The sequence below is a fragment of the Monopterus albus genome, unplaced genomic scaffold (genome assembly GCF_001952655.1).
Source record: "Monopterus albus unplaced genomic scaffold, M_albus_1.0 scaffold100.1, whole genome shotgun sequence".
Taxonomy (NCBI): Eukaryota; Metazoa; Chordata; class Actinopteri; order Synbranchiformes; family Synbranchidae; genus Monopterus; species Monopterus albus.
Genome location: NW_018127980.1, coordinates 610,638 through 636,377, shown reverse-complemented (window position 1 = coordinate 636,377; position 25,740 = coordinate 610,638). Strand labels below are relative to the sequence as shown.

The 25,740-nt window shown below is 40.8% G+C and overlaps 2 protein-coding genes across 4 annotated transcripts in view; one reads left to right on the top strand and one right to left on the bottom strand.

The window, feature by feature from the left end:
• mtrr (5-methyltetrahydrofolate-homocysteine methyltransferase reductase) overlaps positions 1-18,983 on the bottom strand; it is a 26,454-nt gene extending 7,471 nt beyond the window's left edge. Inside the window, exons 1-14 of one of the 3 annotated variants that reach the window (XM_020609612.1) lie at positions 18,906-18,983; positions 17,795-17,939; positions 17,443-17,596; positions 17,173-17,290; positions 16,888-17,079; positions 16,563-16,794; positions 16,381-16,494; positions 16,134-16,290; positions 15,868-15,956; positions 13,214-13,394; positions 9,065-9,107; positions 5,627-5,807; positions 5,003-5,121; positions 93-185 (exon numbers count right to left, since the gene is read on the bottom strand). In XM_020609612.1, the coding sequence (XP_020465268.1) occupies positions 93-185; positions 5,003-5,121; positions 5,627-5,807; positions 9,065-9,107; positions 13,214-13,394; positions 15,868-15,956; positions 16,134-16,290; positions 16,381-16,494; positions 16,563-16,794; positions 16,888-17,079; positions 17,173-17,290; positions 17,443-17,596; positions 17,795-17,938 (1,817 nt within the window). In that variant the 5' untranslated portion in view covers position 17,939; positions 18,906-18,983. Of the gene's footprint in view, positions 1-92; positions 186-623; positions 769-5,002; positions 5,122-5,626; positions 5,808-9,064; positions 9,108-13,213; positions 13,395-15,867; positions 15,957-16,133; positions 16,291-16,380; positions 16,495-16,562; positions 16,795-16,887; positions 17,080-17,172; positions 17,291-17,442; positions 17,597-17,794; positions 17,947-18,905 lie in introns of those variants that run through there. The other 2 variants (XM_020609611.1, XM_020609613.1) reach the window with 2 other exon arrangements.
• A 712-nt stretch (positions 18,984-19,695) lies between these two features.
• On the top strand, positions 19,696-25,711 carry cct5 (chaperonin containing TCP1, subunit 5 (epsilon)). Its single transcript, XM_020609599.1, has 11 exons — positions 19,696-19,954; positions 20,365-20,425; positions 20,897-21,061; positions 21,705-21,903; positions 22,488-22,680; positions 22,814-22,963; positions 24,302-24,421; positions 24,600-24,785; positions 24,871-25,008; positions 25,125-25,305; positions 25,430-25,711. The coding sequence occupies exons 1-11, from the start codon at positions 19,850-19,852 to the stop codon at positions 25,555-25,557; spliced, it is 1,626 nt and encodes a 541-aa protein (XP_020465255.1). The 5' UTR covers positions 19,696-19,849; the 3' UTR covers positions 25,558-25,711.
• Positions 25,712-25,740: the final 29 nt, after the last annotated feature.

Genomic DNA, 25,740 nt, shown 5'->3' with positions numbered 1-25,740 from the left:
ATCTCACTCACAAAAGGTTAAAGAAAGTATGCATAAAAGATGTGACTATATGAGGGTCTGTAAATAACGTAGAAAAGAGGTATACAGCTTACCTGAACAGGTAGTCTCTGTCTCTGTGGCGACAACCAAAGAACAACCAGGTCTCACCAAATATGGCCCCGGGGTTCTCCCGCCTCTCGTTCTCTCTGAAAGTCAAACCGTGGATGTTAGCGGTCAATCAATGCTAACTGACGACTAGACCAGATGGAGGAGAGGGAGTCCTTCCTAACAGCAGAGGTTAAAGAAGAGTAGTGACACCATTAAGCACTATCTGCTATGACAGCACAGTGAGTGCCGCAATTGCCTAATGCACGGAAATGACTGTGCTCACTGCAGTGAGGACATTATATGTATTATTAAATTTCACCCAAACAGAAGGATAGATCCATAACTATAAACAGTTACTGAAAATTAAACTGGTCCTGTGCTTTGTGTATGGGTGTGTTGCTTGTACACTTACGTGCACTTTGCCAGAGTGCAAAAAACACCGCTGCTGTGAACGTGATTCCTCTTTTGGTTTGGGAGTTTGGCAAAGCTCCCAGAATCCTTTGCAGACAATGGCAATGCAGCAACACAAAGCTGCTCTGAGGGTGCCAGTATCTGTGCCACACACCTGCCTGCAAAGGTGACAGCTCTCTCCCAGATAACAACAGCTGACCCCCCAACCTTTCATGATGCCATCAGTCAGTTGAGTCTCTAAACAGTGCAGCATTATCTGTTAGCCCCCGTCTGGAGGGAGGGAGACAGGAGGACCAGAAAATAGAGAGGGGTGTTAAAGTGACTAACCACTACAAGGAGCTGAGGGAAACCACAGAAAGCCACTGAGAATGCGCCCACTACACTCCGAGGATGGAGCATGCCTTTCTCTAAATCCCATCTTTTGCTATTCACCAACAGACTAAATCATACTTTGTATATCTTCGCCAGCCACAAAATTAAACTGGATTAGAAAATGTAGAGATCGGCGGCAGGTCCTGGTCCTCAGTTGCAGTTTATTCAGTAGGTGCTTTCTCTACTTATTACTAGTAATTCTTAAATTAAAACTGTTCTCAGTCTGCTATTTTTAATTCTACAAGCACAATATACAAGCAAATGATAATGTAAAACATTTATCTTAAAATCTTTATTTTTCACCCAATTATTTTCAAGAAACTGTGAATTTGTGCTGTGTGTAAGCAGAAGGCATGCCTCAGCGGTCGTTGTCATGAGGTTCAGAGTTCGATCCCGACACTTGAAGAAGCAAATTAATCAAAATGTTCAATTTATTTTAGGGGCAATTTTGTTGTCAGTACAATATTCTGGTAAGTGGTGATGGCTGATTGAACTTCCAGCTGTCTGGCTCACACAAGTCAATAGTTTTTGCCCTTACAAACGGTTCAGTGTGATTGTCATTCATTGACATTGTCAGTGAGTATTGAACCTTTCCAAATGTGCATGGTTTTTGACTTATACTTGTTCTTCTTCAGTCATTTTTAATTTCCCTGTTGTTCAACTGGCAGATTACCCTTCAGTTTTGTTACACGGTCTAACAAAGCAATATAGTCTCATGTTCAACTACTCCTGTTGACTTGGGTAAATGTTTTAGTTTATGGGCAATAACAACACCTTAAAAAAATGAACCTGAGATCAAGCTTTTCTGTGAGTTGTGTGTGGTTAGCACACTAGTCCCATAATCAGAAGCTTTAGGTTTCAATCCCCATTGAGGGCAGACACAGGAGTTGTTTGCTCTTTACAGTCGTGACATGTCCCAATACTCTCATGCAGTTTCTTCAGAAATTATACAATTCTAATTATAAACTGAGTATATTTAGTTTTTGTGTTGTTGGTTGGACAAAAAAAGAAATGCAATAAAGTCACCTTTTGGACCTTTTTCCTTTTTTATTTATAGATGAAAGGTTTAACATATTTATTATATTTTGTTAAATAATGAACAGAGCTGCAGCTCTACACTAATTGGTCTTGGTGGAAAAACAACATTTATGCAAAAGTATGACTGTGAATACTAAAAGACTTGTTCTCCATTAATTAAATGAGGAATTGACAAGTTAATAAAAATGCTTTGGAGACATTTGTTTGAACTTTGTGTCTGTGAATGAGGCCCTGGTAACAGAGCTGTCTGGCTTGCTTGACCTGAACTCTCAGATCCCATCTATTAGCATCCTGGACGAGATTCTCTTGATCTGCAAACAGCCTCAAGTAAACTCATTTTAGTGAGCTCGTCTCTCCTCTCACTGCCTGCCCTAAAGGGATCAATACCAATATGAAAAACCTGGATTCCATTCTTACCCCACCGGCGCCATTCCCTGAATACAAATCACATCACATCACATGCTCACACTATAACGGCCTGCCATACAATCCCAGGGGGAAGGCAGCCTTCACAGAGCACTCCATTTGGGGTCAAAATCAGAAGCGGTTGCCTTTCAGCATCACTCAGATGATCAGCAGGAGGGGAAAATAGCAAGGGGAGCTGAGGTGAAGACTTGGAAAAACATCACAATTATCTCACATCGTTCTTCCATTTTCTTTGCAGCGAGCGGTGCCAAATGGCTTTTTAGGCATAAAAATGTGAGAATAAATTAATCCTAAATACAACAACAACTCGAGGTGTAATCACTAAAATTACACTGTCAAATTACATTCATATACATTCAACGTGTATTTATTATGTAGGACAATACTGAGTAGCAGGATGCCATAGCCTAATTGTAATCAGTTATCTGGTTAGACTGATAAATGAAAGCGCAATATTTGTTCACATAAACACACAAACTTTAATTCAAGTTGTCATACTGACTGTGCCAAGTATTCCTACTGTCATATATAAGAATTAAACTGAGCAAACCGTTTTTCCCAATAGAAAAGCTTATTAAAGCTGTTAGGGAGATTACGGCTAACCGCTCAGTTGAAATATAATATTAGTTTAATTGTCACTGCTCCAAGCTAAACAGAAAGACTCTGAAAATCACATTCTCCACAACATCCTTCCACGCAAACTGCAGCAATCAATACCAGAATATTGGAGGCCTTGTTAAATTCTCCTAGTGCCACCAAGTGAGCCCCTGACCTTTAGAAACTCATCTTTTACTTGTTACCAGTGCTGCAAACTCATACAAAGTACTTTTGAAAACAGCCATCGATTAACAGCTGGGGTCAAAAAGGGGAGAGGTAGAAAGATCAAAGTGTCCCCATGATGTTTTGTTGCTAACAGGACCCTACTCAGGCCTTGAGGCACATACGGCATCCCGTTGACAAACTGCTGATTGTTATCTTCTATCAGAGTGCGGCATCAGTCGCTGAGGCTTTGTTTGGAATCTCAAGTTGGACTCCGTACAACGCCGCTCACCATGACAGGTATTTACAATCATCCAGCACAACATGCAGCTAGCAGGGGAAAGGATGAGAGATGAAGAGAGGGAGAAAGGACACAAGGAGGAAGGAGAGCTGATGAATCCGTTCACATTTTAACAGAGACAAGCCTCTTGAAATAAAAAAACAACAAAAAAAATCCAACACTGAACTCTAAAGGATGCATTAAATGACGGATAGTGGTTGCTGCATTTTGAAACAAAGCCTACCAAAAATCAATCTCAGAGTTTGGTTTGCACTGACAAGCAGCTTTGCAAGGACAGACCATTAATAAAACCTTTAAATGCGTATTTTGATATCTTAGACTTTAGAAAGCAATGTCTGGATACTGCTGCAAAGATCAAAGTAAGACTGATATGTTCATATCACTGCCTTGCACCAGAGTACCGTCCCTCTGGCTCAGCCTTGATCATTAAGAGTCTGTCTGCAAGTGGTGTGACCAGGTCAGTCCAAAAAACATGTGCTATCTTCAGCGCCCCTGCATCCCAGAGGCACAAACACCTCTCACCCTAGGTGACCACCCATCCTTCCCAGATTCTGCTGGAGACAATCCACCATCATCATCACTCCAGTGCTGTGTCACCTCTCACGAGTGCCACCCCCCCCAACAGAGTGGGACATTGGGGGGGGGGGGGTTTACAGACAATTGAAGTTGACTGGGGCACAACCTCATTTATACAAAGCCACCCAAGAGTTAGACATGTCAGTCTGACTAAAAAGGCTTACGCTGCTTTCTGACAAGTCATAGTGGCTGTGGGCCAGGTTCAACATACAGACATCAGCCTGGATAGAGGAGCTTCAGTCACATTGTATCTTCCTGATACGCCACCTTCTTGCAGTCTTGATTTAGCCGTCAATTCAGACCCTCAGAAAATCAAACCAAATGTCATGTTTTCTACAAAACGATTTCACTCGTCAAGCATTTAGACAGTGATGGTTAAACAAGCTGGAGAGAACTACTACATACTCAGCTAACAGCCAATATCCTCACACCACCTCACTGGCAATTACAAGAAATGATTTACTCCAACAATGCGGCCAGCACTTACTGGACTTTTTACTTTCAAATCAATAATGCCCCATGTGCTGCTTTGACTCCTTGCTGTTCATTACAGAACAAGTCATGAACATGTGCATTGGAGAGAGTCTAATTTATTCCTGTTGAGACGAGCGAAGCATCTGAAATAATCCCCAATGTGATCACAGCGCTCGCCGTTAAGTTTATTATGCTTTATGAGACGTACATGGCATGGACTTTTATCGGCTTCAAGGAGGGTCTCATTTAGGGTCTCTGCAGATTACTTGAAAATATGGATAGATGATGTGCACTTAACATCACTTCAATGTGGTGAATATTCATTACGGGGTGACGCAGTTGTAGTTTGAATACCCTGTGTAATAGGGATCAGAAGATAACCTGCATGTTTCTGATGCTTGGCAACAACATGTGACTGACCTACTTGAGCAGCCTATCTTGTAACATGCACTTGTTTGCAAAATGGGGATCTCAACCTAAACTGCATGCCTTTTACTTGATCAAAAATATAACTATTGTGCAAGATAATATCGTCATGTTGTGGTAAATTTGCTATACCTTTGCTGGAGGAAGCCAATGAAGGGGGCAACTCCTGTGCCTGGTCCAACCATTATAAAGGGCACTGAAGGGTCAGAAGGAGGTCGAAAGGCACAGTTGGCTCTCAAACTCACATGGATCTAGGGTCAGAGGCCATTAGAAGGCATTTAAAACAACAAGCGTAATTACAACAATGACCAGAAGACACTGTGGGCCTATCAACCTATGAACTGATCTACTTAATATTCTAAAGACATTCTAATGTGAAAACTCATAAGCTGAGGGGATTTACTTGCTTTCATTTAAATGATTTTTTAAATTAACTAATCAAAACTGGCTTAAAGTTTTTTTAGTGTCATACACATTAAAATTGAGTTTCCAGATCAGCCTACAACACACAGTAGAAACAGAATGAATCCTTAATGCAAGACACTGCACAGTTTTCTCAGTCTGCCTTCTCTTTTACTTGAGATACTCATGAACTGTAAAATCTGTAGAAGTCTACTACTCGTGGTATTTTTTTTTTTTTTTTTTTTATGGAAACTAAGAGAGAGCAAAGCAGGGAAGGAGTAGCAAAATACTTGTAATCACAAATTGAAATCAAAAATCTCATTTCAGCCCTATGTTTCCAGATGTATTGATTACCCTTGGCAGAGCTGGGCTGCTGGAGGATTCAGCCTTCCCAGGGAAAGCCAGGTCCGGATTGGTGAGGTCAAGCAGCCAACCGGTACACAAGCCTTGTCTACCCACAGGCCGTCCAGAGCATGCTGCTAACTCAACCACGCTGAAGACAAAATGCAGCTTTCCTGGGTGCCTAAGACGTGAGCTACAGAGATGGTATCATGGAGAGTTTGAGATGGAGAAAGACAAAGATAGAGAGAAACAACAGTGTGTGAGTGTGTGTGTAAGCCATACAGACAGTGACAAACAGAGATATACAGAGATCAAATAAAAAATACAGTAATATTCAAAGAAGCAGAAAGAGAACAGATGGGTACAGAAAGACAAGTATTATGAGGGAGGATACTGCTACAAATGATTCACACAAGATTATCTTTAGAAAGAAACACCAGCTGATCAATGTAACAAAGATACAGAGACATTTAATGTAACAGCAATTAAAAATATGGAATGGATAGAATGACATGATTACAACTGAATTATTTAAACAGGTGTGTTTTGAGCTGCGAGTCCATCTATCTGATGTGCAGGTTCCAGAGTCCTGGTGTAGAGCGGCTGGGGGCTGTGACACCCATAGCGCTGAGTCTAAAACAGGGACGGACAGCACAGCAGGTGAAAAGGAGACGGACTGTGAAGAAGGATAGGGTCAGAAAGGTACGGAGGCTCAGGTAATAGGGTTAGGCAAGTGGTTATGGTTAAGGTGGGGGTAAGTCTCCAGGAAATCAATGTAAGTCCATGTAAAGTCCCCACAAGGAATGAAAAACAATGTGTCTGTGTGTGGATTTTTTTTAATCAAATCATAATTTCAGTGTTTTATAATTAGTTGAGCTGGTTTAACTGATACAAGTCCTCCCAAATCTAACGCTGGTTGGGAATAACTTATTTACACAATTACATCTGCTTTATTCTAGAGTGAAAACAATTCTGCTTGGAGTGAGAAAAAATTTACTTTCTGCATGTCTTACTTCAATAAAACTTCTCTCCAGTCCTCACTGCCAACTGAAGCACTCTCCTGCTCTCTCCTCCCTCAATCTCCAGTTACTGTGGGCCACTAGAGACCTCTATTGACCACAGCATCAATAATGCAGGCCTCTAATGTCTCTGCACCATCTGATAAACTACAGGCACCATCTCTCCTGTCTGTACCCTGTGTCTACTCTGTACACAAACACACACATTCACACACATAAGCAGCTAAGTGAGGTACTAATGAGAGCGGCGGAGAAGATTTGACATTGCATTAGATGTTGCTTTGAGCTTTAAAGCAAATCTAATGGGCACTAGCTTAACAAGAAAAGCAAATCAATTGCTGGCTAAGTGAGGCAAAAACTTGGAACACTTGGGCCTATTTAAAATAAACACAACTAGCTAAAGGCTACACGATATTTACAGTCATTTCTGCAGTTTCCTCCATCACTGAGCTAGAATTACATTATAGAATTACATCCCCAAATACCCAGCTAAACAAAAGCCAACATAACATGGACTGCAATGTACAAGGTGGAACTGTGAGCTAAAATATAACTAAACTAAATGGAAATAATTGAAGAATCATTATTAAACTGTCTTTTGTAATAAGTCCTTAGAGTGCTCCTAACCTTTGTTTTTGCCTATATGTGTTTTTCAGTAAGCCACAGAGAGGCAGAGTGTGAGACCTATGACACACGTCATGGCCAGACCATCAACACTGCGCACACATTGTTCAATGTGAAATGTACGTGGCACCTGCCAAAAGCACTATTGGAGTGCCAGAGTCATTGTAACTTTGCCGTGAGACTGTCTCAGTATCTGAAGATAAGCTCATTGTAACCTGTTCTTATTGGAATTATTCAGAGGGGATAACTGACCTTGTCTTCACTGCAGTGTGGTATACTAAGCTGGTGGAGTAACGAGTAGTTAAAGCTATAGTATGTAACCTTAGGTAGCGCTAGCATGATGCCCCAAATCAATCCACTCCACTCTGCCCAGCGCTCCCTCTCCCTGCTCCACTATTCTCTAGTACGACTTGCTACGCTCCGCCACGCTGTGTCCAGCTCTTCTGTCTGTCATTACAGTAATTTAGAATACAACCAAACTTTCTGATCAAGCATAAATCTGATTGGTTAGAGAGGTCAATCGTGGCCAAAACCTTTTAGAAGCTAATATCTCTGCACTGCTGCCAGTGCTGTTCAATGAGTCTGGGTCACAGGAGGCTTCGACAACACCTCTCCACATTAAGACAAGTTTTGGAGCAGATTTCTACACCCCAAATCAGAAAAAGCACATTATTTGATGTGATACCTCATCGGACCAAAGGTGAAAAGGACCATCCAGACTGTTAGTACCTGTTATATACTGCAGATTTAAACTGAACAGTTTCTCATGTGTGGAGTCCGTTTCCTCAGCCCAGAGTAAATAGGCCTACATTTATCTACGTCAATGATGACTGAGCAGAGTGTGTGTGTGTGTGTGTTTTTTTAATCACCAATTTGCGGGTGTTTGGCAGAACCCCAATACAGCAAGAAGTAATATTTCTTTCCCCTCTGTCTAATCTGGTGTGGTGCCTGACAGGATCAAAAATAAAAATGTGTATTACTTGGGTAATTTGTCATAAGTTGGTTGAATCGCTGAACTGTGTACTAAACTGTTTAGGCAATGAATTATTGCACAGGAGTTCCTGGAGGAATGTACACTCTGCTTCTGGTACGTTAGTCACATCAAGTTCCAGAGAGGCTCGTATCACATACAAAAATTCTGAGGTCAGTGGAGAATCCACAGTTTATCACAGTTGCTGAATTTGCAAATTAAAGCAGCTCCTGAAAGTCTCCAGTTGCAACATGTTTCTTTTTTTATTTATCACCAGCGCATACACAAAAAACTGTTACTATAATGGTAGTATATCAGGAACTAGGATCATTTCTGTTTAAATGCATTTTTGAAATTCGTAAGAAAAGGCCAAACTTAATACAATTGCTGGAGCCCTTTTCATGTTACAATAAAATCTCTCAAGATTATTTGAAAACTCAATCCACAATTGCCAAGACTTTTTGATGTATTTGTAATAAATGCTATATGATTTTTAGAAACATTCTTTGTATCTTCCCCATGATTAAAAATACAAGTGTGGAAGAAGGCAGCTATTTAAGAGACACCTGGGTCGAATTAATCAGGTGTCTTGTTTGAAATGTCTAAACAAATGAGAGGAAAGGAAGTCATGTTGCAGCTGAGTAAGTAATAACAGTGTTCCAAATAAAGGAGATATATCAATTACTTCCTTAGCATGCCATAATTATGACACATAATTATTGCTAAGAATAAAGCAGACATGCATATTCATAAACTTGTTTCTCCAAATAAGTGATAAGAGCACAGTTTGGTGCAGTACAAAATGTAAGCTACATTCTTGTGTTTCTGTCACCTTACCTGGCTGCTGAGTAAGGTCTGGACTGCAGTTTCGGCAAATGCTCTGAAAGGCAAGCACAGCCGTCAGTCATCCCGATGTCTTACTACAGTTTTGTTAGACAGACAACTATGACTGGCACGAGACAAAATACATGTACGTCTTCTCGGTCCACCGAGACATCCTAGCTACCAGTTTATTCTCAGTAACCCCCACCCAGGTTACAATCTTGTTTCTAGGACACATTTCTATATTTATGAAATTACAAACTCAGGGTTATGAAATCCCAAGTGTCCAGATGTGGAGCCAGTAGGAAACAGATTGCTTATGCAGACCTTATTTCAATGCCAGCCATGAAGGTGCCCTCTTTTGGGTAATATGCAGTCTGCACTGCATCCGTGAGGAGGTGTCAGAGAAATCAGAGAAACTTGTTAGAGACAGAGATAACTCTTCACCCAGTAGCCATTTCCTAAGATGGGTGGCTATTGTGATTGGGAGTTATGTGATGTACCTGCTATGTGCCCCTTACAGTTTACATGCATCTCAGCGATATATGGATGTGGAAAAGCAAAGCTACAGCATGCACCAGCTGAGACACATTTTTCTGGTAAACTGGTGGGAAACACAAACAGCTGGACTAGATCTTGTCTCCTCTCTTTATGGATTTCTCTGACATCCAAACAGCTCAGGGTGTGAGGACTTGGCACTTTAAGCCGGTAATTCTTTTTAATGTGATGCATGAAACGCTTAAATTGTACATTTGAAAGCAGCTTTTTGAACAAAAACAGGCCTCATTTAGATTCACTGATATAGTAAAAACATTTCCTTTTTAGAGAGCAATGAATAGTGAGTTAATGATATATTGACTAGACTAATTAAAAGAAAATTATGACAGAAAAATATGAATATGAGAAAATTAGGAGAATTATAACTAATTTGAAGAAGCATGTTTTTATCTGGTATGTCACCCTGTGCGCTGTTGGTCTAGAAGAAGAAAAGTGGATTTGTTCAATGTGGCATCTCTAATATAGAATAAGTTTCATCTTTGTTTTTAGCTTCTCACATACCAAATATCGCTAAAGCCCTTTTTCAGGATAAACTTTGGGCTTGCAGTATTTATTTCCTTTATTCTGTTATTTAATGTACAATGTATCACAGCATTAAATTCATTTTGCGGGTGCTTTTGTCCAAAAGAATTAAGAGCATTCTAACCACAGTACTCAAAGGAAATTAGAAGTGTATATGGCGTTGTATCTGGTGTTTTTCTTCAGTTTTCTTTATATTTAATCATCTGATCAACAAAATGACAAATGTTTTGTAAGTCAACAGAGATATATATATAAACTAACTAACTTTAATAAAGAGGACTTTTATTCTGAAGAAGAGGTTGAAATGTTTAAACATGGAGGCTGAGCACACACTGAACTGCAGGGCAGCCAAATTTCACAAGAACAGCTAAGGTTACAGGCTGGCCTTGCCTTGTTATAATCAATATGTTTGTGCTGTAGATGAGTCATTTGTTAATAAATCTTCAGAAATAATTAAGACTAAGCTGTAAAAGAATGAATAACAAGAAATCATCCCTTTTTTTCAAAGTTTATAATAAAAAGCCTAAGAAGCCTGCAAAGGACAATATCCTTTTGGACCAGTCATGACATACCACGTATCTACCAATCCTTTCCATCATGGTAAACACTCAACTCTCCATCAGAGGGTATATCATATATATGTTAACACAATCCACTGCAGCTGCACAACGCTCGAGCCGCTGCCTTTTTATCAGAGAGTGACAGTACATGCCTGAAGCTGAGGACAATCAATCCATCATCTCACATCACTGCACCATGATGATACTTATGGTAGCTACAAAGGGATATATCACTTTTAAACCTTATGAGTGCAAAGTGTTTTTGTTGCAGCGAGTGACTTGAGGATACATCTTAAAATATATATTTCAGAAAAGATCTCTGCTCTAGAAAATACAGTCCTAGGGTCCCAGGCTATGTTTTTGGAGATGATCATTTTTTCAGGGGTTTCATCGATCATACTGCGAAACAATATAATCTATTCCATCTCAAAAAGCCTCTCTGCAATGCAATTTATGTGCAGAAGTAGCATTTTAGTGGGGAAAAATTTTTTGATACAATGTGGCTGAACACAGAAGTTATACGTCTCAAAGCATAAAGATAGTTTCTTTCACTGCAGACAAAATTAAGGAGGTTGTTAGCATTAAAGCATTAAGAAGAATTCTCCGTGGGAAGGTTTCTTCCTTTTTTCTAATAGCCTACATATGCTAATTTGACGTTACTTGTGAGAAAACAACCTGCTCGGCTTGGTTTTTCAGAACCATTTAAATGTTGTCCAAGCCATTTTTTTCATCGTCAATGAATCAAGTGGGAATATATGTGATATACAGTACTTATAACCAGGAAACTTTTTAAAAGATTTTATGGAGAAAGAAGAAACTCTAGCCATGAAATAGAGATACACATTACTTTAGTTTCACAGGTTACAATCGAGCTGGAAAAAGAATAAAACTGCACCCTGGTACAATTTCATTTGAGCCCTGAGATAAAGTAAATTGAAAAAAGAAAATGCCCATGGATAGGACTCAGTTCCCTGGGGCTGTGACCCCAACCTTTTCAACTGACACACTATATGAAACAATGGAGCATATGACAAGATAGCTGACTGTGGGAAGCAGGTATCTTTCTCAATTTATACTCAGCCTTTACTTTAATACCCAGCCTGCACTTGGCCAAAGACATCTGGGCATAGACACATCTCTCCTCATTATTTATAGTTAGCGCATACCAGCATAAACTCTGATCAGCAAACCCTCACTCGAGGTAATGAACCAAGAAGAGTGTAAAACTGCAGCAGCACGGCAGTGGCACACTGAGTCAGAGTTGACCGTTAACCTATGATCCAGGCTGACCTCATGCACTTGTGTCCTTGCAAAGCTCAGTGGCTCACCAAGAGACGGCCCCATGAACCCCAAATAACAGCTGTTGCCCTGAAGAGATTCCAACACCACATTTTTCACAAGGACACAATCGTCCCGATTTATGCATCAGTTCACTACTCTATAAAAACTGCTGTGGTTGGCAAGTAGGCCAAAAATAACTGACACTGGGGCTGGCCAAGAGCTGTGGCGCAGCTGTTTTAAAGGACAGCTCAACTTGTACATAAAACTGTAGCCAACTAATTTCACTGTTTGGTAAGTTTTGGTCAAATCTTATTAGATCTATGCTGAATGACCAGCCAACTGTCTTAATGAGCTGAGAGAAAATGTTAGTTTTCTATAAACAGCTGGCTCAAATGGTCAAAAGAGGGATGCCGTAGTTGGCACACAGGAGCAAAAAAAATCTATATTATTAGCAGGGAAGGAGATAATGAATAAACTGAAAAAGTTTTCTTGACTCACTGCTACGATACTGCCATTATATTCACAGAAACGGTGACACAAAAGCCATATTGGAATAGTGTGGCCTTAAAAATGAGACGAGGAAATGAGAGTTGATCCTTTGTGGAGCCCTCTGATCTACACTGTCTGACCACGCTGTATAATTAAATGTGCTGAAAAAAATCTGCAGGCTAAGCTCATGTTACTGGGGCTACAGTGACCCCTACTGGATGGAAATAATCCAGACAGACAAAAGACGTAAATAACTAATACAGTAGACCTGACATTACCTGAGGTCTTTCAGAAGTTAAATAAATAGTTCTGAAGTAAATTAATCCACTGACATTTTGAACAGGTGCAGTCCAAATCCCACACACATGTCAGTCACTGAAATTCCTCATTTGCCTCTGGCAACATAAAAGCCTGCTATTAATTAAAATGAATCTATTATAATAATAAAACTCTATGATATGAAAAAAGATTTTAAATAATGCCATAACATTAGTCTGTTTTCCTATCGGTTACTGGGTAAACATGATGGTTACATATAAAAACACCTATTTGATATGTAACAAAGTAAAATAAAAATGACAGAAACAAACATGTTGTTTCATCAAATTTTGTACTTCAGAGTGATTTTCACGTAGTGTTAAGTAATGCTTCCAGCAAGTATAGGTTTTAGCCAAAGACCCTGATTGTTATGGACTCTCAGAACTTTGGAGTTCAAAACTGACTGATGGAGTGAGATAACAGCAGGGTTTCTGACCTATGAGGAGGCTGAGAGGAGGTGAGCAGGATGGGAAGGCTGTGAGAAGCTCCAGAACGCTGAGGCTCGGGTCTCTCACATACAGGTTGTAGTCTGCGGCACCTTGTTTACTGCAGAGCTCCTGCAGTCTCCTTCTCTGCTCACTGTCCCCTGTATGCTCCACCAGCGCTCGCAGAAACGCCTGACCGAGAGAGAGAGAGAGAGAGATTGTATGTGAATTCACTTGCGGCTGCTCTGCACCTCTATCAGTAACAACGGTCATGTTTTTTCAGGTGTTCTGGTTAAGGTACCTATTCACAACTGTAAAAAAAAGTTAATCCATGTTGTGACCCCGCAGCAGGACAAACTGTAATGCATATAAGACCCAAGTCTTTGTAAATCTTCCAGATAAAACTGTAGAGGCTGGCCTTGACAGCAGCTCAGTTATGGATACAGCTATTTTAATATGTACAATGCACTTTGTGCCCCCATAACTAAACTGTCATTTAGTTTTTAAATGCTTTTCAAACTACAGAGATTTTAGCACAAGCAAAGAAGCATTATTTTGATCCCTTGGCAGATTAAGCAACATAATCAATCTATTATATATGCAAAAGATAAGCTGCAGTTTCATTGGCTTTACATTAATAATTGCTAATATGGTATTATAGGGCATTGTATTTAAAGAAATATTCAAATGCAGCTCCTGTTTAACTTCTAGAGTGATCTGACTGCATTCCACAACCATTAATCAATCTGATCCAGTAATCAGGACTTTGAAATATTTGTCATGCTCAAGTGTTCTAATTTTAGTGATTCATTATAGTTTGAGTGCCTGCATGAAGCGATTAGTGGTACATTCCTGCAGATTGTAGTGGGAGAACTATTATCAGCAGAGCCAGGACTTCACCAACACTTTTGTCAAACTGTGACTGTAGCTGTCCCGCTCTCGTGACATCTCGTGACGGATTGAGTGTTCTAACATTTGTCCCAGAGATGGTGCATCAGTATGTGCAAGAAAATCTACCTCTATTTGATGGTATGACACCTATTATTAGGAACTGTTCTGACCAAGAGACTGAGGTGATTTATCTTTCATGATCTTAAAATCATGGCATTTAAAAACTGTAGGCATTGTAAATGCTTTAGTAAAAAAGACTATCTGCTTGGACTACACAGCCAGGTGTTATAAAATAAAAACTGCTGCCTTCTAGACAACGGTTTGTGAATAGCTCATTTGTGTGCAGGAATTGAATAACACTGAAAAGGAGCATCTGTGCTTCTCATTATTTTTATATTATGTTTTATAGCATCTCTTAAAGTTGAATTCTGAACAATACTTTAAGGGCAGCTACACACCGTCATGCTATAACTTTGTGCTCTCCCAGCATATTTTAGCTTCAATTACCGCTTCACAGTTGTATGCCTCCGCCAACAAGTCAAATTCATGGGTATGGAACAGAAGTGAGGTCACTGACCTTTGACCACCAAAATCTAATCAATTCATCCTTGAGTCAAAGTGGACACGTGTGCCAAATTTGAGAGTCTGTGGGAGCTCTGACAGTCATTACAAGCATGTTTATGTCCTTTTACAAGAGTTACTGTATGGATACCTGAGTTGTAGCTGAGCTAGCAGCATTATAGGAGAGACTCTGCTGTGTGTGGCTGTCTCTCATCTGGGGAGTGTCAATAAAGTAGCACTGCTGTTGCTCACTGCTACAGTTACTGTTCATCAAATCTAAATATATTGTTAAGTTCTGAAAACAGCAGACATATCTTCATGCCTATATGTTGTGTGTACTGAATTTTGTTAGATACAGTATATCACCTGTATTGACAGCATATGGCAACAAAATTATATGTGATTATGTGTACAGCCAAAAAATAATTTAGTGTGCAGTTGCCCTTTAAAATATTTTATTTATTAATGGGTTACTGGACGGCTGCCATATTGTGACATTTTCCAAACAGTCTTCCTTTTGTCACTCACTACGCTGTTTATGAAGAACAGTAAACTACTGGTGCAGCCTGTGAGGGAGCAAATTTTATGGTTTTCAATTTCGTTAGACTATAATGTTTTTATTAAACAATGAATTAAACTTGCATGATGAAAATCAGGATGTGAATGTAATGTTGTGAAAGCGGTAACTGGTGATGGTAATTAGAAACAGGACAAGGAGCAGAGGAACGTTCATTACAGTATTTGAAGGAACGTTGCAAATGCTAGAGAAGAAGAGAAACCACATGTTCATGGCCATTGCTGCAGAAGAACAGGAAAATTTCATCTTTATTTCAGGCTTCAACCTCACTTTACATATTTAGTTATGCCTGAGCTTGGGAAACAAAACTATGGCTCCATGAAAATCTTCTGGGGACCGACTGTGTCCTAATATAGACTGAGTACCAATAGGCTTGTCCAGTAAAGAAATCAGTGTAAAATGGAATTGTTGAAATATAATTGCATATGCGCAAGCATGACCCCAAGCTTTGACGGCACATATAAAAGCAGTGTGCCGTAGCTGGAGAAAACATAACACTTAAAATAACGTCTTCCCTCTTATTATGCTGATATGCAACAACAACAAATAGGATGTCACATGAAACAAAGTGGCTTGGTTTATGCAATTTACAAAGTCAGCAGTTGCAGAGCAATGTTTAGACATAGTGTACTCTACCTTCTTAGGAACACTTCTGATCTCTAGACACCATGTGAGCATGTACAGCAGAGAAATGTTCTGAGGGATGTAAGATGGCAGCTGGGCACCTACATCCATGGAAGAACAACAAATAAGATAAATAAGGAGCATTTGAAAATTTGTCATTATCACATAAGGAATACTGTGTTGTCAGTGCTGTGTAACTGTGTGTAATTTGTGTTACAATGCTCTTTTAAAAGTGCAGTAATCATGCATGTTAAAATGACATGAAATGTGCACCTTACCTTTTTTCTTTGTATCCTTTTTTAACGAAACAAGGGCATGATGGTTCCTGAGGTCATACAGGCCCAATCTGTGGAGCATGTTGTCCACTTCAGATGCCCTGTTTGGGCAGTACACATCAAAAGCATCCCCTGGTTGATAGGCCATTGTTGGATAAGCCTGGGGTGGAAGAAATATGTATAGTTTAAACTAAAACTCAGTGCAGGTTTAGAAAAATGTAGGAAATGTACACTGCTTTGTCAAGCTTACAGAGATGTCCAACTCTAGAAGAAGGCTCATCTTGACTGAATCTCCTCTGGTCATCTGAACTGCCCTGGATATGGGTACCTCATAAAGAGTTTCTTTGTTTAATGGTCCAGTAATCTGAAAGAAAGCTTTTATGAGATGAGTATGGCACAAACACTAGTTTCATCAGCAGCAATTTTACTCACCTGTTCACAAGAGCTCACATCCTGAAGAGAAACATCCAGGTAGGGAGCAGGCAGAGCAGGAACATTAAGAGAAGACTCTGACAGCGGGGGCAGGGAGCGTGTCAGTGAGGCTGCCAATGCAGCACGGGGAACTCCAGCAGCCCCGGTCTGTGTCTTCAGTACTGATGTAAATGTACCAGGAGTGCCACAGGACTGGGATTCCAAGCCAGGGCTCCCTGCAGGAGAAGCTGGCCTGTGATCAGAAAGAGCAGTCTGTGTAGCAGAAGCTGAAAATGAAACAGCAGGTGCATATTTGTAGTCCCTATCTACAGGCACTCTGACTGACTTGCAGCTCTGCTGGTCAGTAAGGCTTAGGAGGTTAAGCTGGACATCTGGTATGGATGAATCCAGAGTTTCCTTTGATGAATCCTCCACGTCCCCTTTCAGGTGAGCAGTCTGATTAGAATCCATTTTTGTTAAGGCTCCTTTAATGGCTTTCCACAGTCCTTCAATCCAAGGGTCCACAGTCAGCTCCAGGCTGGAGAAAGCAAAGTCCACAAGAAGCTAAAATGACAGCAGTGCAGTAAAAAGAAGAGAAACAAAACTTTGTTGGAACTAGTGCAGAACTTACCCTACACCATCATCTGCATATCCTGTTGCATAGAATTGTTTGGCTCCAAGTTCCTGCAGACGTCGCTCTATTGTCTTCCCACAGTTGCAGAAATTTGCATAATTTGTGTCTCCTAACGCTGAAGGCAGACAGAAGAAAACATATCTGTCAAGCCAGGAACAATGCTGTGTCTTTTAATGATGAACACAAATATGTTTTGCAAATCAAGCTCCTCAGTTTTACAGATGAACTGCAAAGAGTGCTACATGAAACCCTCATAGTAGTTTTTACCTAAAAGTGCATAGCAAAGGTGTTTATAATGATCAGTGGAAAGGGTCTTCTTCTTGATGCCTCTTACAAATTGGAGGGCATTGTCTGGTGGTTCACCATCTCCAGTAGTAGACACAACAAAGACCACTGGGGCATTCTCCTCCTCCAGATTGTACTGGAACCAGTTATATGGTTAATGAATGGCTGGTGTTCCCAGTCCATATGAAAAACACTTCACATTAATATCCACACAATCATCAGGCAATTTGATGTTTACTAAGGTGTTACTGATGTGTTATTGTGTGTCATTAGCAATGCAATAGAAGAGGGGCTTAAACCACTGTGTGAAACAGGTCAAATGTGCAACAGCTACCTTCTCTTTCTGGTTCAAGCAACTGAGCTCAGCAACCAGTCCGTGCTCCTGTGCCGCCTCAGCTATCCCCTCTGCTATGGACTCGGCTTGGCCCTTCTGGGACCCATACAGAACCACGAACCGAGGCTTCACTTCACAGGGCATGCTAGAGCCTCCATTAAAGAAAAGCCATTTTGTAGATTTATATATTCCAAAATGACATTTCTCAGTCCCTTTTCATAGCATATATGCTGATATGTCATAAAGGGATTGGCACAACTGTTACTGAAGTGTCCCAGTAAACCAGGACATTGTCCCAGTACTACTCAATACCAGGACCCTGAAACTGAAGCAGTTAAATTATTAATGTCATTATTTACACGTGCTTTTTTACTGTGATATGTCAAAACGAGTTACCCCTGCCTACTCCAGAGTCCTGGGATCTAACGTTCTCCATTAATTTTGTTTGGAAACACTGTGGTATATTTGAAAACATAAAACTCCAAGATTCAAACAGTAGACGGGTGGAGTAAGTCAATGTAGCTGTTAGTGGGGTGACCCAGATTAAAACCAAGATGTGCCCAGTTTACCTAACTTTACATACTGCAAGATTTGACCGGTAGCAGACGGAGCAGCAGCCCTGAACACCATACCTGGAGATTGCGCCAGTCAGCATGGGGATAGCATTACCCGAGAGTGCCTTTAGAGCCCAAGACTCGGGAATAGGTAGAGGTATGGTTATGGTTAGGGTGAGGTTCGGGTAATGTTAAGCATCGTAAGACACGACTGGTTATGGTTAGAGTGAATGTTAGGTTCAGATTAAGGTATGACGAGACTAAAATCTATAATAATTTAATTTCCCTTAAAACTACTCCAGAGTCTTGGGATCGAATGCTAACCATTACGCAAGTCCACGTGGATTGAAACATGTTAGTAATCTACCCATTTCATAACAATGGCAAACTCGTGTGGTTTTACATTAACAGTAACTGGAAAGTAGTAGAGAGGGACTTGTCCTGGCTTGCAAACACCTAATCCGTGATGTCCTTGGTCCATACCTTTACAAATAATAATGTACAATAGAACACAAACGCAAAAGCAGGGTGAATTTCTCAGAAGACATGTGTTATACCTTTTGCTGTAGCACTTCAACACAGCCCTTACGTGTAGCTGACTCTTCTTCTTATGATGGATTTCCGACAGGCTTTATACTATGAAGCAACCCAACCCGGAACAAGAAAATTGGTCGAACGCGCCAGACGACCAACTCTCATAGATATAATACACTAGATCTCACATTGGGGTTTCTAAGACGCGTCTCACCCGCCGCCATACTACCAGGGGCGCTCTGGCCAATCTTGCGGAAAATGCAGCACTGTTGTGCTGCGTTTGGATGGTCTAATATAAAAATGACAAATCTAATCAACAGGGAATAACATTTCACGTGTAATAAGTTATGTATTACCAATATTTAACTTTTAATTAACGGGATGAGTTTGATCTATTACAATAACTTACTAATCTTTCCTTTAAACTAATATTATGATACGGTTGATACTAAATTAAGCTTGCTAATGATCAGGCGAATAAAAATGAATATGATGTTTTCAATAACAGAACTGAATAAAGTAATAAGGAAATCTGGCAAAACAACTCCAGGGAAACATCAAGAAATAGTAGATTTTATCTTTGCCCACTGAATGGAAACAAGCAAATATGCTTACATATTTATTAATTATTTGTTATTTAGGATTTATAGCTAAAACTTATTTTCATTATAAATTAAGTCCTAACTCTTTTGTTGTTTTGTTTTGTTTCTGAGCATGTAATAAAGACTTCATGGTATGTGGGTCTCAAGGCTATCCTAAGCTGTTCAGGGAGAGAATTTAATTCTGACCCACACTCCAGTCCACAAGGTGGCGCACTAAAAGTTGTCTGCCAAGTGGGTTCCGCCCTCCCTGACTGTAGAGTCTTCTAGAAGTCGCCAGTGTGCGGCTTGCATCTGTAGATTTACATTGTAAAACTCGTCGTTTTATCTCGTAAACACTTGCTAAGTCTTCTGGCCCCTCAGTCAACATGTCCACTTTGGGGACACTAGCTTTCGACGAGTATGGAAGACCTTTCATTATCATTAAGGACCAAGATACGAAGACACGATTAACCGGCATTGATGCATTGAAGGTACAATGGGCTAGCTAACGGTGTACTACCGTGGCATGTGGTTAGCAAGTTGTTGATGATTAATTAGCTGTGAGTAGCATGACGTTGGCCACGTTTACTGTTAAGATGACTTGGTATGTCTTGATATATAAGGAGTGGATCTTGTTAGATTTTGTAAACGTTTACCTTATTGCTAAGATGGCAATTAAGATATTGGTGCAATATGATAGCATTAGCTGTAAGGTTAGCTAGTCGTGCTAACACGAGGCCCATGTGCTTCCTGCAATACCTTCAGCGGCTGAGTGTTGCTATGGCTGTGCCTTAAACGGTCATTATTGATGCACATGTGAAGTTCTGTCTGTCTTTGATGCAACAATCTAGAGTCAAATACGCATTTACGATAAGCCAGTTGTAATGTTTGTGTTTTGCAGTCTCACATTATGGCAGCAAAGGCAGTTGCGTCAACACTTAAAACATCTTTGGGACCTAATGGTGAGTATAAAATAACGCAGTGCAGGCACACCTGACTGGTTGTTCATTTGAGTCCAGATGAGTGCTTGGATGCTGAGCTTCTGTGTATAGTAGAATAAACAATATTTGACCACCAATTGAAAGTGGCTCTCCCACACAGAATTTTGACAGCAATTCAAAACAGCAGGGAGCATTTTTATTCTAATGGTATTTTAGCTGAAATATACACTGAAACATGTTTCGGAGAAGTGTTGCCAAAGGCTTTTGTGACCCGGACTCATTGACAGCCTGGCCAGAGTGCATGTAAAGTTTTCAGATTGATACAGGCTACCCCTTCTAACCAGTCAGGGAAGACCAAGGTCGAAGATTGGAGCTCTCTGTTTGCTTCAGATTAGTGCTATGTCAACATCCAGAATTTGTAGTTTTAACCTGATCACCAATATCACATGCCCCACATTTTACTGAAGCATTTTTGTCCATGTTTTTATCCAGGTCTTGACAAGATGATGGTTGACAGCGATGGAGAAGTGACTGTCACCAACGATGGGGCCACTATTCTCAGCATGATGGATGTGGACCACCAGATTGCCAAGCTTATGGTGGAGCTGTCCAAGTCCCAGGATGATGAGATTGGTGATGGAACCACTGGAGTTGTTGGTATGGGAAAGGAAGATGGGGGTGGGGGGCAGTGTAAATCCCTCTTGCAAATGAGTGAATGTATTGTTCTGCTTATGGTTTAACCCACTGGTTTCCATAACTTCAGGCAGTGCAGTATGGGTGAGACTGCAGAGGAGACAGTAACTCTACTGTGCAGTTTACACACACTTGCTTTGAGAGTGATAATCACAGCTTGTACTGGAAATAGTGCTGCTAGATTACAGAAGAAAATTTGTCACCTTACTGCAGAGAACATTTCTGAGACTTTCTTAATCCCTTAAAGCAGCTAGATTTACTATCACTACAGCACTGTGCATTGTATCATGTGACAGGTATGAACGTACTTTGTCCTCAAGTATTACAAGTAGTATTCTACAATACACAGAGTGCTACATTCAGATGTTTCTGATAACACCATTTCATAATCTTGGTGCATTTAGGTTTTTAGTTTTCTCATAAATACACTAACATTTTGAAAACCCTACCACCAATTATAAACATGAGGAATATGCAAAATCTAATTTTCATATTGAATCACATGACAGCAAAATTGTTGCAGCATTGTTCAAGATGACCTGGCATCATGTTATCATATTCCAGCCATTGTGGTTTATTGTTTGAATTGCTTTTTCCTCCTCGTCAGTGCTGGCTGGGGCTCTGCTTGAGCAGGCTGAACAGCTGCTGGATCGTGGAATCCACCCCATCCGGATCTCTGATGGTTACGACCAGGCTGCATGCGTCGCTATTGAGCAGCTGGACAAAATTTCAGAAACCTTCCCCTGTGATCCCAACAACACAGAACCGCTCATTCAGACTGCCATGACAACACTGGGATCGAAAGTGTGAGTCTGCTACACACAAGAGTATTTGGTTATTATGTTGCTACAGTGTAATTACCATGATCTACCTTAGAAAGCTCTGTTACATTACAGTTCCATTTCTTCTCTTTTTTTGATTATGCTAGCCTCTAGAAAGTCTGTTTTTTTTTCACCCTAACATGTGATGTAAGACTGTGGAGAGAGCAAAACAGCAGAAAAGTGAAGCCCACACATTTACTGTGCAATACTAACAGTCATACACTGAGGGACTGAATATCTGTGTGTCTGGGAGAGTGCAACATTCCTCAATAAGCAATCAGTTATAAGGACTAGTTATACAGATAAGGTATCATCATTGGTTAATATATATGATTTAAGAGACTTCCACACAAAGGAACTTGTTAGTCTAGGACCTGATCCCCATTTGACATCACAGACTTATGTCAATAAAAAATGTCCTGGGGCTGTCCTGGAAATTTTTTTTCTTGAAAGGAGTGGGAACCTTGAGTTGTTTTCACTCAAATTAACATTTTTATAAGAAGGGGCAGTAATACACTAATGTGTATAACATGAGGTCAGATCTGCTAAGTTCTACTGTTGTCTTTCAGTATCAACCGGTGCCACAGACAGATGGCAGAGATTGCAGTGAATGCAATCCTCACTGTGGTTGACATGGAGAGGAAGGATGTCGACTTTGAGCTTATCAAGATGGAGGGCAAGGTTGGAGGCAAGCTGGAGGACACACAGCTCGTCAAGGGAGTCATAGTTGACAAGGAGTTCAGCCATCCTCAGATGCCTAAGGTGTGAGCATAGGCTGCAAGTTATAAGGACACTGCTGCTGCAGCCAAACACTACAAGTTAAATTGCATGTTGGTTTTCTGTGACCACTTTAAAATAATGATGCCAGCATCAGTCATTCTTTGTCACCACTCAGATTTTGAAAGATGTTAAAATGGCCATCCTCACCTGCCCGTTTGAGCCTCCCAAGCCAAAGACCAAGCATAAGTTGGATGTGACCTCTGTGGAGGACTACAAAGCACTCCAGAAATATGAAAAGGAGAAGTTTGAAGAGATGATCCAGATGGTTAGTAACACAAGTCTTTAAGCTACTGATGCTTCAGACATTATTTAATAGGGGTTATGCGCAACTTACTTCCATATACTGCAAAACAGAATCATCCATTATTTCCGGTTTGCAACTAGTATGAAATATGGTACTGTTCTACTCAAGATGTCTCCAAGAACTACCAAAGATGAAGATCACAGATGTACACCGAATATGCAGCTCGACAGCTAAAACACCGGGCAGCAAGCTGGATAAGGGGTTTAAGCTATATGCTTCTTCATACATCCACGACTACGAAGGTAGAGTTATGTATCGGTTATCTTGACTAGTATGAAATATGGCACTGTTCTACTCAAGATGTCTCCAAGAACTACCAAAGATGAAGATCACAGATGTACACCGAATATGCAGCTCGACAGCTAAAACACCGGGCAGCAAGCTGGATAAGGGGTTTAAGCTTTATGCTTCTTCATACATCCACGACTACGAAGGTAGAGTTATGTATCGGTTATCTTACAAACGGAGATGTAGCTAAGCTAGTTTGTAAGCTAACTAGCTAATGTTATCGATATTTGCACCAAGCATCTGTCTGGTACACCAAAATAATGTAATACACTACCGGAAAGCTACTAGTAACTAAGCTTGTGTAATGGAAATGCTAAATTCGCAAACTGCTGGGCTTCTAATTTTTCACATGCCATGTCCAAGGCTGATGGTTCTGGTCTAGCATAGTCATGACACCGAAGCAGAAATCCAACGTCCCTCTGTTCCTCCTCAATTTCCTCCGGCCGTTGCGTTCTCTCCCACACGCTTGGTCTACTTACAGGCAGTGAGTAGTCATTCCAGGCAAACAACACTGGAACGGCTCCTTCTTTCAAACGCCGTTGTCCACCTTGAATTACATCTGTGGAGAGAAGTGTCTACTACATACTGTTGTCGTTCTCTTAATTACAAGATTATCACGTCGTACATTACGGATCCATATTTTTCTTAAGGTTTCATCCTTAGAGAAATGGTGAAAGCTTATGGCTGAATTGAACTTCCCTGACATCGCGCATTGAGGTATGCAGCAGAAATCACTGTTTGGATGATCCCGCTTCTGGTATTTGTGTCTTAAAAAAGACATTTTTGTTTTTTTATCTACAAACTAATCAAATAAAACGAGCTCAAAGAACGTGTTTCGCGTTACTACTGTTGTGTCACCCGCGTTCTGCGGAAAATCGGAAGTGCGCTGACCCGTTTTCTGGTTTGGTCACGTGACGTTCCGCATAACCCTTATTGTCAGAAATGTGACAGCTACTAAAACTGAATTCTCAGCATCATGTTGGTAAATCTAAATGAATATTTCTCTATCAGGTCAAAAAGAATGGTGCTAATTTGGCCATATGCCAGTGGGGCTTTGATGATGAAGCCAACCACCTTCTGCTACAGAACGAGCTTCCTGCTGTGCGCTGGGTCGGCGGTCCTGAAATCGAGGTGAGTGGCATTTCTCGCATGACAGCACTCCTTGTTAAGTTATTGAACAAACATCAGTACCTTCACTTTGATCAGTCAACCTTGTTTGGCTATGAGTGTCTGGTAAGCAGTAAGTATATAGTACAGAACTGCTTACTTAATTATTAAGTATACAATGTCAGTTATGTTTTCTCCACAGTTGATCGCCATAGCCACAGGAGGCCGCATCGTGCCAAGGTTCTGTGAGCTGACACCAGAGAAGCTTGGCACAGCTGGTGTGGTGAAGGAGATCTCCTTTGGTACTACAAAGGACCGCATGCTGGTTATCCAGGAGTGCAAAAACACCAGGGCTGTCACCATTTTCATTCGTGGAGGCAATAAAATGGTAAATACAGATGTGACTTAACTCGGTGTCAGTGTCTGTTTCTCTGTGTTGGCTTACGGTTTGGTTTTATCTGCCTCATTAACAGATAATTGAGGAGGCCAAGCGTGCACTCCATGATGCTCTGTGTGTAATTCGCAACCTGGTCAGAGACAACCGTGTTGTGTATGGTGGCGGAGCTTCAGAGATCGCGTGTGCTCTGGCTGTCAACCTGGCTGCAGATAAGGTGAGGAGCATTGTAGAAAAGAAATCATGAGACTTTCTGACTATTTTCGCTAACCATTTGAATATACCTAATACCCCTGCTGCTGCTAAAATCCTCTCTAACGTCTGCCTTTTTAGTGCCCATCATTGGAGCAGTATGCCATGAGGTCATTTGCAGATGCTCTAGAGGTGATCCCAATGGCACTGGCTGAGAACAGTGGGATGAACTCTATCCAGACCATGACGGAGATCAGAGCCAGACAGGTCAAAGAGAACAACCCCTTCCTCGGCATCGACTGCCTGCGCAACAACACCAATGGTAAGGAAGGCTGTGCCTATGTATCTTCATGACTACTGTCCTATTTGGCACTTTCAATCACACAAGAGGGCTTTAGCACTGGCATGACGTAAATACCCCCCCCCCCATTTTAACTCCTACGCAGACATGAAGCAGCAACATGTGATCGAGACCCTGATTGGCAAGAAGCAGCAGATCTTGCTGGCTACTCAGGTAGTTAAGATGATCCTAAAGATTGATGACATTCGAAGCCCAGGACAGAGTGAGGACTGAAACTCTCCAAAACACCAAGATGTCTGTGCTCATCTAGAGGTTTTTGGCACGTCCCAAATCCATGTTCAAACCACACTGCATATTGCTATTTATCACTTGAATCAAAATGTTCAGACTGTTGTAGTATCACCATTAAAAAGCTGGTCTGTTGAAATATCCAGACTCTGTAGTTTTTATTTTAAA

Excerpts from the sequence above, each read along its gene's own strand:
- cct5 (XM_020609599.1), top strand. The coding sequence starts at position 19,850 with ATGTCCACTTTGGGGACACTAGCTTTCGACGAGTATGGAAGACCTTTC. Across the intron at positions 21,062-21,704 it reads TGGAACCACTGGAGTTGTTG|TGCTGGCTGGGGCTCTGCTT; the intron begins GTATGGGAAAGG and ends CCTCCTCGTCAG. Across the intron at positions 25,306-25,429 it reads CCTGCGCAACAACACCAATG|ACATGAAGCAGCAACATGTG; the intron begins GTAAGGAAGGCT and ends ACTCCTACGCAG.